We start from the raw sequence: 12506 nt of genomic DNA on the forward strand, positions 1-12506 counted from the left end.
AGAACTCACACTCCAAATGCTGCATTTTGAAAAGTTGTGCATTTAAGAAAGGGGAGGGTTTGTCAGGATCTCTTTCTGGCTCCCCTCACCCTGATAACCCTCACTCATTCCAAGGGTGGGAGTCAGGAATTTACAAACAGCTGTTGCCTTATCTCTGGAAACAGGTGAGTGTTAGGGGGAATGCATTGAAGGTTCACCAGGCTTGTTCCTGGGATGGTGGGACTGTCCTATGATGGGTTTGGGCAAACAGGGCCTGTATTCTCAAGAGTTTTGAAGCATGAGAGGTGATCTCATTGAAACATACAAAATGCTTAAATGGATAGACGGGCAAGATGTTTCCCCCTGTTTGGGTGGGGAGGCTACAAATTAAAAATAAGGGGGAATGGCACTTGGGTGTGAGATTAGGAACAATTGTTTTACTCGGAGGGTTCTGAACCTTTGGAATTCTGTACCACAGATACTGTGGAAGCTCAGTTTTTGAGTATGAATATGCAAGGAATAGTGATGTGGAGCAAGGACAAGCAGAAGGGATTAGTCTAATTTGATGTCATGTTCGGCACAACATCGAAGGGCCTGTTCCTGTTCTGTACTGTTCTATGTTCAAGAGAGTTAGATTTCTGATTACCAATGGGTTATGGGAATGGACTGGGTAAAAGGCATCAAAGTGCTTGATCAGCAATGATCGTATTGATGGGTTGAATAGCCTACTCCTGTATATACGTTCCTGTCTGCCAGTTTGGTTGTTTCAGTTGGGTGCAAATGATTTTGTGGTTCCAGTTATTAATAGGGCAACTTGTTAAGCCGGTGATTGGGGTTAAGTAATTAGTAGAGTAGATATAAAGAGGTGGGAGTGAGCTGTTAGGGCTCTTGTGACACAGCGGCAGTCTCCCTGTCTCTGGGCTAGAAGGTGTGGTTTTAAGTTCCATCTGCTCCAGAGGTGTGTCATACCATGCCAGAGCAGGTTGATTAAAAACAACTAAAGGTCTTGGGATTTGGAATGAGCTGTGAGACTTAGTAGTTAATAAACTCTGTACTCAAAGAAGGGTATTTTGGGACTCAGATTAATGCGATTCCCCAAAAGACAGGAACAAGGTTTCCTTACACACTGGCCAGCATGCCTCCACCAAGGAAATTAGGAGAAACTTCTTCACTTCACCTTGTGCTAGCATGCTGCACGTTTCTACCACGCTCTGGGCTAAGTTGAGTAACACCAGAGCTGGAGTATTTCAGGAGACAGGAAGGACAGCAGTGCAGACAGGGTGAGACAGCCAGGGGCTTATAATGACAGACGTGCACCAGGTGACCTGGTCCTTTTGCTTTAAACTCCGTGTAATTCTATTTGGGTAAATTTTAAATGGACAACACTAGCCCAGGTGCTGCCAGACTTGCTGAGCCCAGCGTTGTCTGTTTTATTAATAGTCCCATTCGCCACATTGTGTATTACTGCTGGGGTCTGATGCATTCATGTTGGTATGAGCTGGATTCGCTTTGACATTTTTACCATTACTCAGAAATATCTTTGTTTACATCTGTGACCATGGTGTAAAACAGTGCTGTATATAACCAGTATCACTGGGGGGAGGGGGCAGTACTGTAAATAACCAGATCCACTTTGGGGGGAGGGGGCAGTGACGTATATAACCTGTATCACTGGGGAGGGGGCAGTACTGTATATAACCAGTATCACTGGGGGAGGGGGGGGAGGGGACGATAAAAACCAGTACCACGGGGGGGGGGGGTGGGGTTTAAAAGTGACGGGGATATGGCGAGATGAGTTTGATGCCATTCATTCCATCAAGCCGAGGGAGAGCTGTGACTGGCGTGAGGTGGGGCTGGTTTCTGTGACACACAGATGATCTTTGCCTGTGTGTCACTGTGTGGAGGGCAGGGAACGGGGGCTGCTTCCTCGACAATAACCTAATGGGAGCTTCTTTATTCCAATCAGTGTCCAACCAGGACTCAGCACGATGGAGCGACATGCCACAACTGGGACCTGGGTAAGTGACCAGTGCCCATTGCTGCATGTCCATGTTAATTAAACATCACCCCCCAACCCCCACCAACCCCCACCCCTGGACGAGAACTGCCTCTGTAATATATAAAAGACGTGTTCTGTCTGTCTGTCGCATACCTTCCCCCCCCTCCTTATCTCAGTAGAGTAGGTCAGGAGCGGCTCCCTGTCTCCCCATTGGTAACAGGAGGAGGACCGGAGGGAACCGGAAAACACATGTTTGGGGAAATTGGCAAAATTGAAAAAAGGCAATGTGAGGAAAATCTTTTTTATTTCAGACAACCAGAGGTTTAGGGTCTGGAAGGTGCTGCCTGAGAGCGTAGACAAGGCAGGTTCAACCAAGGCTTTCAGGAAGGAGTCAGATTGTTAGCAGGAAAGGACGATCATGTCGGGTTGCAGGATCGGAGGGGAGCAACACAGGTACGATGGCCTTAACCATTCTTTGATTTGTTAACCCCCTCCCCCCTACACCCCATGAGTGGCCAGGTGGGGATCCCACAAGTTTGGGAGGAACATGCTCCCCTTCCTCCCCACTTCGCTGGCTTCAGTAGAGGTGGGTGTTGTGGAGATGGACATCGGGCACTGTGCCCAGCTACTAACACTTCCCGCAGCACCACAAATATCACCAGCACCTCGTCTGCCCAGGAGGAAGGAAGGGCTGGTTAATAAAGTGGGATAAAGGAAGAGAGTTAAGCTCGGACTGCTATTCAGCTATTCATTCCTGACTGCCATCAAGTCTGATAGCTCAGCGGGAAGCTGTGTGGGTCACCCTGCCGGGTTAAACCCAGAGATCACGGAGCAGCAACCGCCGAATCAGGGAGCTGCAGCTCCAAGAGAGCAGTTAGGACATTAAACTGTCCCCACTGTACTCCTCACCTGGGCTAGCGTTTGCTGATTCTGGTCAAGGAATCAATGAGGGGAATCATCAGCTTCGGTGCTGTGTTGCTAGGAGCTGGAGTAGGCTATTCGGCCCTTCAAGCCTGCCTCCCCGGTTCAGTATGGTCACAGCTGATCCTCCTGTCTCAATGCCACATTCTCACCTTCTCCCCACACTCCTTGATGCCTTTCAAATCTAAAAATGTATCTATCTGTCGAATATGTTTAGTGACTTGGCTTCCACTGCCTTCTGCGGTAGAGAGTTTCACAACCCCTATGAGTGAAGAAACCGTTCAAAAATTGAATGGTTTCAAGAAGGAGACAGACAAAATTGTTGGGGGTAAAGGGATCGAAGGGAATGGGGAGAAAGTGGGAACAGGGGACTGAGTTGGATGATCAGCTTTGATCATATTGAATGGTGGAGCAGGCTGCTCCAGTTTTCTATGTTTCCTCTTCTCAGCCCTAAATGGTGTATTCTGTGGACCCCCCACCCCGACACCGACCCCAACCCAGTTCTAGGCTCCTCAACCAGGGAAAACAGGAGGAGAAAAGTGTCACCCTGTGTTTCCAAGTGCAGAGAAGTGAAATACTGTAGATGCTGGAGATAGTGCTGGAGAAACTGGCAGCGTCTACAGGGAGGATTCCGAGGTTCTCTGGCCCTTCTCAATTTTTGTCTCAATCCCGGTCAAATTGAGATGGATTTAAGGAAAATAAACGCAAGAGGTAGAAAGGTATAGAAGGCTACACTGAAGCCTTACCTAGGAAATGAAATACTGGCATTGGAGAAGGCTCACTGGGCTGATTCTGGGTATGGAAGGGACTGTCTTGTGAGGAGGGGTTGAGTAGGTTAGGCTTCTACTCATTGGAGTTTAGAAGAACAGGATATGTCCTTCTGGAAACTACAGTATCCTTTAGAGGACTTAACAAAGTAGATGTGGAAAGGTTGTTTCCCCTTGTGGGAGTGTCACAGAACAAGGGGTCGCACATTTAAGACAGGTGAGGAGTAATTTCTTCTCCCAGAATTCTGTGCAATCCTTTACCACGGAGGGCTGTGGGTCGTTAAGTACATTTGAGGCTGACGACAGATTTTTACCCAGTGAGGGAATCGAAGGTTAGCGGGAAAGGGCTGTAGAATAAAGGATCACCAGATTGATCTCACTAAATGGCAGAACAGACTCAGTGGACTGAATGGCCTACATCTGCTCCCTGATGAAATTGTGGAGTTTAAACAATAAGCTAGTTCAGCTGTGCACTGGGCCCTTTGAGTATTGTGCCCTATTTTGGGAACCAACCTCAAGGATGAGTTTGGGGAATGGCTCCAAATGGGCAAGACCCTTCACTTGGGTGCTGAACAAGTTTGTGGGGGAAGAGTGAGGGCTAATCCTCCGTCCTAGGGGCGGCATGGCTAAAAGGATGGACCTGTTTCAAATTGCGAAGTCTTTATGATGGAGTAAATAGAGAGCAACTGTTTCCAATAGAGTCCATAACCCGTGCACATGGTGATTTTAAGGTGATTGACAAAAGAAACAGATGCTCCACGATTTGACATTACCAACTCTCTCTTCCCACTCCTAATGCGATGTGGTTTGTTTTCATTCAGGTCGATGGATTCCCCGGCCGCTGAGCTGGACCAGCTAACCCAGCGTCTCCCGCCGTTGGATCTCAGAGGCCTGACCCACGATTTAGACTCTGTCTCTGCCCGGATCCGGACTCCATGCGTTGGGAACCTCGATACCCCACTGGCGCCCAGGGCACTGGAGCGGCCTGTCACCGGGCACCAGGCACCGAGCGAAGGGGAGCCCCGGACCGGGGAAGGAGGCAGGTTGGGATGGCCTGAGGAGAGGGACAGTGACGTGGCTGCAGCCTGTGACGACCAGCAGTCCCAGCCCCAGGCCCAGGCCTGTCGGGAGGAACGGCAGACCAGGCTGCAGGCTGGGAAGGGGCGAGGCAGCTGGACGGACCTGAGGGGGCCCCTCAGCGCCCAGTGGATACGACACAAACATGAGTTCCGTAACACCAGACCCTGGTGAAGACAACAGCACTACCACCCTTTGGGGGGGTGGAAGCGGGGGGCTCCCGTGATATCGGACGGCTGCCTCATTCCTGAGAATCACAGCCCCCACTCCCACGTTCCCACACCACTCCCACCCACTAATCACCACTTGCCCATTCCCACCTTGTTTTCTTGCACCATCCCAGGGCACTGTTTCTCGGGCAGATCCTGATCCGGAACCAGGTCCAGGCGCATGCCCTTTTCCCCACCTCTGACAGCTGCCACCAGGATGTGCCTACAATCGGAAGCAGCCGGACACCTCCCCATGCCCCTTATTGGGGGCGCAGGGTGGGGAGGGGGGAGCGCTGCTGGGAAGGCGCCACGTTCCAAGCAGTAAAACCCAGTGGCTGGCTCAGAGCTGACCCACCTTCTGGCTGGAGTAGGAGGCGAATCAGGCAAAGTGAAAATCCATCACCTTATTGACGGATGGCCCTGAGCCTCACCACTCTCCCACTTCCCTCACCGAATGTGGCTCGCCATCGTTGCTTTACACTGTCCTGTGTCTCACCCACAAGGTGGGATTCTTGAAAGACTGTTCTGAGACTGTTGCTGTATTGGAGAGGGGATGGTAGCTCACTGAGCTCCATGATAAGATCACAAATTCCTGACTGTGTTCGAGCCACCAAGTATTGTTTGCGTTGTAAAGCAGTGGGCGTTGGAGAGGCTCAGCAGGTCGGCCACGCTCTAGGAAGAGACAGACTCTGGGGAGTTAACAGGCCATCGGGACCTGAAACGTTAGCTCGTGTTTCTCACTGCACAGAGGATGACACACAGCTGGGCATTTCAGCATTTTCTGTAGGGTTTTAAAAATTTTTTTACTCACTCGTGAGTATGTGGGCACCGCTGGCTGTGCCAGCAATTATTGCCCATTCCTAGTCACCCTTGAGAAGGTGCCTTCTTGAACCGCTGCAGTCCATGTGCTGTGGGTTGATCCACAGTGTTGTTAGAGAGGAATTTAATTGAATTTAACATTTCCAGTGTCAGTTTATGGTTTCTGTGTCCTACCTAATGCGAGGCACCTATGTTTAACACACTTCGTGGAAACTCAAAATGCACGAGTGAGCTGTTGTCAAGTGAACTGAGGCAGAGCCTTTTGAGTGTGTTATAAAAGTTCCATGGTGCTCATCAAAAGAAGGGAATCCTGGCCAACATGGCTGCCCCTACCCCATCTCCGTTATGGTCTTCAGGCCATCGGCGGAACCTTTTCATTCACTGGGCGATAAGTCAAGAAATCAAAAGGACTGATGATTGAGATTAAACTGTATCGCTCTGGTAATTTTGTAAAACAAGGAAAGAGGAAACTACAACTTGGTAAAGAGGAGCCACTCAAGTGTCAGAGGACCATTTCTGCACAGAATCCTCCCACTGTCTCCTGGGCTTTTACTGAAATGAAGGTTACTACTGCAACCTTGTCACTGTGTGAACATCTTTGAAGAGCTGCAGTTTGTAAATGTAAACATCCACTTGGTAAACTGTATATTGTACAATTATACTGCCTTCACCGCTGAAATATTCCACTGGTGGAGAAATTTTGGAAGTTTTATTTGGGTGTGGTGTGAAGTTGCTGTATGCCTTGCTGCATCTCTGGGGAATTCACCCAGTTTGAACCTTCTGCTCCCTTGGGAATATTCATCTTGGACTTGTAGCCATCTCAGAACTACTTTCACATCCTGTTTGTTAACAGCACAGAGCTAGTCCATTCTCTGCTGGTGTTAATGCTGCTCACATTTCCTTCTGAATCAACTTTATCTCATCTCCAGTCACACTGTTCTTTCTCCTTCGTCTGCAGATATAGCTCCCTCTTAAGCAGATCTGCACAACTTTCCTCAACTACTCCTGTGTGGGAGTGAGTTCCAACGATCTCAGTACACTCTAGGTAAAATACTCCATCCTCCTATTCACTGTGAGCAATGGCATGGGAGTTCTGCTAGTGGACTGTTTCTTGTTAATTTCATAGGATATGGGCATCACCCTCAGGGGTAACATTTGTTGCTCATCCCTAATTGCCCTTGAATGGAGAGGCTTGGTAGGACATTGCACAGGGTAGCAGGGAGTCTGGAGTCACATGTAAGCCAAACTGGGTAAGAGTGTTAGATTTCTTTCTCAAGACATCAAGGAACCTGTTGGCTTTTTACATCAATTGCCAATGATTGTCATGGACTTCATTACTGAGAATCACTTTATACTCAAAATTTGCTAATTGTAGTGGGGACCAGTGGTCCCACATTTGCGTGGGTGTCTGGGCTTCTAGTCTAGTGACGTCACTTCACTGCCTTTCTGACAATGGCTCCGCTCTTTAAACAAGGCTAGCATAAATCACCTATAATCCACTTCTAACACAGAAAATTGAACAGAACCTCTGGCTTTCATAGAACAGAACTTCTGTCACGAATGCAATCTAAAGAAACTCGCTGTTTAAATAATTGTATGTTATTGTTGCCCGGTATTTTTGTCCCAGTTATTTTACATTGAGAGAATCCACTTTATAATTGTTAGTATATCAAATGGAGACAGCTTGGACCATCTGGGTGGAGATGCAGCACTGTAAAAACAGTGACAGTTGGGACATTTGCCAATTAACATTTTCTGCAAGTGCATGAGGCACGTTTATGGTTCCTTGGGGTTGGAATTACACCATACACGAGGCCTCTGAATCCCTATTGTACAAACAATCCTGATGGTAAATGAAACAAAATGTAACTACTATCAAATTATTAACACTCACTGAATCTAACACTTGAGATGCTTTGATGTATTCACTATAGCCAAAATAAAAACAGTATTTTTGTATGCATTCCTATCTATTGTCTGTGTCTTTGACGCACCAAGTTGTGACTAAAGCAAAGCTCTTGTCTTCAAAAGAAACATTTCAGTAACGTACTTGGTGAATGTAAATTCAAAATCGGTTTTGGACCGAGAGATTTGTGAGTGTGGATCTGGTGAAATCAGGCTGCAGACTAATATCAAACTGAACCTCAGTTAACTTTGAAAAAGTAACATTTCTTGAAGTGTTTTTGAATTGCTGCGCAACCACTTTAGGTGAGAGATATCAGGTTATAGGGGCAGTGCCTGTTCCTGTCAATCAGTAAAAAGCTTGACAGTGTACAGTGCCGGTTAGAGGGCTCTTGTAGTGTAGTGGTTGTGTCCTACTTCTGAGCCAGGAGGCCTGGGTTCAGATCCCCACTTGCTCCAGACGTGTGTAATAATATCTCTGAACGGTTTGATTAGAAAATATCTGCAAACAATCTTTGAACAAAAAACACTAATGAAGAACTAAACAAAAGGGCTCTTGAGGCACAATGGTGGTCTTCCTACTTCTGGACTAGAAGATCCAGATTTAGAGATTAACCAAGATGTTGCTTGGAATTGAGGGTTTGAGTTATAAAGGTAGGCTGGGACTTCTTTTGCTGGAGCACAGGAGGTTAAGAGGTGATCTCATAGAGGTTTATAAAATAATGAGGGGTATAGAAAGGTTGAATGGCAGGTGTCTTTTCCCTAGGGTGGGGGATTTCAAGACTAAGGGGCATATTTTTAAGGTGAGAAAGATTTTAAAAAGACGAGGCAATTTGTTTTACACTGTGATGCATGTGTGGAATGAACTTCCAGAGGAAGTGGTGGATGCGGGTACAGTTATAACATTTAAAAGACATTTGGATAAGTACATGAATAGGAACTGTTTGGAAGGATATAGGCCAGGAGCAGGCAAGTGGGACTAGTTTAGTTTGGGATTATGGTTAGCATAGACTGGTTGGACCGAAGGGTCTGTATCTGTGCTGTATGTCTCTATCCAGGTTCAAGTCCCTTCTGCCCCAATTGTGTGTCAAAACATGTTCAAGCAGGTTGATTAAACTACCTATGGTCCAGGTTCAAGCAATATGGTACATGTAATGTAATATATCCAAGTGATGATGGGCAGGAAATTGAATGGTGATGGATTTCCCAGGGAACAGTCCAAGCAAGTGATGTATTGAAATCATGAAGCAAGGATGGAAACACAATCTCAAGTAGTGATTTAATTGGATTAAGTTTAGGTCAAGATGTGATTTGAGACAATTTAAGAGACTTCAAGCATAATCTCATAAGACAGAAACCTCAAGCATCTGATCAGTAGCCTGTGAATTTGTGGCATTTTATTTTTAAATTACTCATTCCTGGGATGTGTTTATCACCGGCAAAGTGAGCATAAGAAAAGCAAGACCATAGCCTTTTAAACATTCTCAACCACTTGACAGCTGATGTTCTACCTTAATTCCACTTTACTGCCTACTCCCTTGATCCCCTGAGAGATTAAAGATCAATCCCAGCCTTGAATATATCTAATGATGCACAGTCTACAATGAAATAAAGTACAGCAGTTCGGAGATTCAAGTACCTCTGGTCAGAGATCTTTCTTAATCTAAATCCTTGAATGATTGAAACATTGTCTTGAGACTGTGTTCTTGTGTAATAGATTTCCCCAATAGGGGAAAACAATCTCTTATGTGCCTACACTGCAAAACCCCTTCAGAGATGTGCACGTTTCAAAAAATCACCTCTCTACCTTTTCTTTAATTGGACAATTCTCTCATCCCAGGAATGAGACTCATAGCGCCAGGAACCTGGGTTCAATTCCACCCTCTGGTGACTGTCTGTGTGGAGTTTGCACATTTCTCCCCGTGTCTGCGTGGGTTTCCTCCCACAGTCCAAAGATGTGCAGGCTAGCTGGACTAGCTATGCTAAACTGTCTACGTGTAGATTAGGTGGGTTATAGGGGATGGGTCTGGGTGGGATGTTGTGAGGGTCCTTGTGGACTTGTTGGGCCGAAGGGCCTGTTTCCACACTGTAGAGATTCTATGATGATAAATCTAGTAGACTCATGGGCTGTAATATCTCCAAAATAGTATATCCTTCTTTAGATAGCAAGACCAAACTACTAAAGTATGCCAGCTGCAGTCTCACCAAAGTTCTATACACGTTCATGTTCTTGTACTACAGTCTCTTTACAATAAAGGTGATAATGACATATCAGTTATCTTCTGAACTGCTTGCAGAACCTGCATGATGACTTTTTTTTGTTGCTTATTGCACTACAACAGATCTCTCTGAACATCAGTTTTTAAGTTTCATGTCTTTTAAAGAATCGTCTGCATTTCTACTACCACTAAAAAGAATAACCTCATACATCGACACACCATACTCCATCTGTTATCTGTTGCCCACTCACTTTACCAGCATGTCTGTATATCTTATGTTCTCACAGATTACATTCATGCCGTTTTGTATCATCATCAAACTTAAGAATCACAGCACAGAAACAGACCCCTTGGTCTGCCTTGTCCATGCTGACCAGCATTTGGCCCATATCCCTCTTAAATCCTTTCTATTTATATACCCACTCAGATGCCTTTTAAATGTTGTAATTGTACCAGCCTCCACCACTTTCTGTGGCAGCTCATTCCATATAAACACCACCCTCTGCATGAAAAAGTTACTCCTCAGGTCCCTTTTAAGTCTTTCCCCTCTCACCTTAAACCGGTGGCCTCTAGTTTTGGACTCCCCTACTCTGGGGAAAAGACCTTGGCTATTAACCCTATCCATGCGTGTCATGATTTTATAAACCCCTATAAGGTCACCCCTCAGCCTTCAATGCTCCAGTGAAAATAGCCCCAGCCTTTGCAGCCTCTTCTCAAACCCTCCAACCCTGGCAACATCGGATGATTACTTTTGGACTCTTGGTCTAAACCGTGAATATGGAAAGTAAACAGCTGAGGTCACAGCACTGTTCCTTGTATTTCCAATAATTACACCTTGCCAACTAGGAAAGTGCTATTTTTATTTCCCAAACTCTGTAAAAGCAAACCATCTTCTGTTCAAGTCTGAATTGACAGACCGAGCAGGAACCGAATCAGCTACATCAAGGCAAAGGCAGGGAACGGTATGACTGAACCCAGCAAGCAGATGGAAAGGTTAGAGTGGGGCTTTGTCTCATACTCAGTGTGATGGGAGAACGTTGTGAGTGAAGAAGATCTGTCCGTCAGATCATCAGAACTCAAGTGTGTAAAATAATCTCTCATCTGCCCTTGGGTTTTTTGCCACATACTTTAAGTTGTGTTCTGTGATTACCAACTAGCCTGCACCGGAAAAAAAGAAATCTCCTTATGCGGATAAAACTGCCACAAAAAATATCCACACCTTGATAAAATCATTCTTCAACCTGATGTGCCCAAAGACAAGTGATTTCAGCTTCTCCAGTCTCTCCGTGGTATGCGATAGTTTGAGAAACTTGGTCGGGTTGGACCAAAGGGGCTGTGTCCATGCTGTATGACCATATGGTTCTATGATTCTATCTCAACACTCTTCCAAATTTCTCTTTTGAGGAGGAGCTGGACAGCAAGCCCAGAGTAATGAGGCCATTGTACATCTTGCCAGTGTAAAGCCAAACAGATTAAAACACTCTGCGTAAAAGCATTAAAATGTGTGCTGTTGCATAGTCCTCAGGAACTTTGTGTATCTGCTGGAAGGAAACAGCTGCATGTCAGCACATGGGTGATGTAAAAATAGTTACCTGATAGAAAAACAAAAGGGATTGCAGTGACTAACAATCTCTGAGCATCTTCTTGTTAAGTATCATGGGCGAGATCTCTACTAATGTTGCTTACAGTGAGCCCCTGTACGGCCTCAGAACTGGCAGTTTGACAGTTGACATGAGTTTATCACCGGTGCTTACAGAAGAGCTGCCACAGAAAGTGCATCTCACTCAACATTGCCTTCACAGACCTCACCAACACTTTCAATATCATCAGTGGAGATAGTGCCTTCAGGCTGCTGTAGAAACTTACGCATTTATCTTCCCTCCCACACAAACATGTGGAGTTTTTTTCAGATATAATGGAGTATCCCTGGATGCTTTCATGATCAGTATAGCAGAGTAAAGCAGCTCTGAGCCATGGCAATCACACGCTTTGGCATATTTTTCTCTATGCTGCTATTGTAGCAATTTTGGTGCCTCAAATGAGGTGTCTACCTGCATGCCAGAACTGATGGCAAGCTGTTCAAATTGGCAAGACCGTGCACCAAGACCAGTGTGTCCTAGTCCAAGTTACTGTTTGCTGATGAAGTTGCAATAATATCCCATGCTCTTCTTCACTTGCTGCAGCTGAGAGGTGACGTTATAGAGGTTTAAAATCATGAGGTGCCTGGATAGGCTGAATAACCAAGGTCTTTTTCCCCAGGGTAGGGGAGCCAAGAGGGCATAGGTTTATGGTGAGAGAAGAAAGATTTAACAGGGACCTGAGGGACAACTTTTTCATGCAAAGGGTGGTGCATTTATAGAACAAGCTGCCAGAGGAAGTGGAAGAGGCAGGTACAATTTACAATATTTAAAAGACATTTGGACAGGTACATGAATATGAAAGGTTTAAGAGGGATATGAGTCAAATGGGACTACATCAGTTTAGGGAACCTGGTCAGCATGGACAAGTGGGACTGAAAGGTCTGTTTCCATGCTGTATGACTCTAACTCCCCTTTCAAGCCAGCAGCAACCAGTTGGCTGAATCACATGAGCTGACTGGATGATGCCACATCCC

The 12506-nt window shown here is 46.0% G+C and overlaps 1 protein-coding gene across 1 annotated transcript in view; it reads left to right on the forward strand.

Moving 5' to 3' along the window:
* atat1 (alpha tubulin acetyltransferase 1) overlaps nucleotides 1–7734 on the forward strand; it is a 40786-nt gene extending 33052 nt beyond the window's left edge. Inside the window, exons 12-13 of the mRNA XM_048616517.1 lie at nucleotides 1946–1997; nucleotides 4488–7734. Of these exons, the coding sequence (XP_048472474.1) occupies nucleotides 1946–1997; nucleotides 4488–4917 (482 nt within the window). The 3' untranslated portion in view covers nucleotides 4918–7734. The remainder of the gene's footprint in view (nucleotides 1–1945; nucleotides 1998–4487) is intronic.
* Nucleotides 7735–12506: the final 4772 nt, after the last annotated feature.

This window comes from Rhincodon typus, chromosome 35 (assembly GCF_021869965.1).
Source record: "Rhincodon typus isolate 14 chromosome 35, sRhiTyp1.1, whole genome shotgun sequence".
In the NCBI taxonomy this organism is placed as follows: domain Eukaryota; kingdom Metazoa; phylum Chordata; class Chondrichthyes; order Orectolobiformes; family Rhincodontidae; genus Rhincodon; species Rhincodon typus.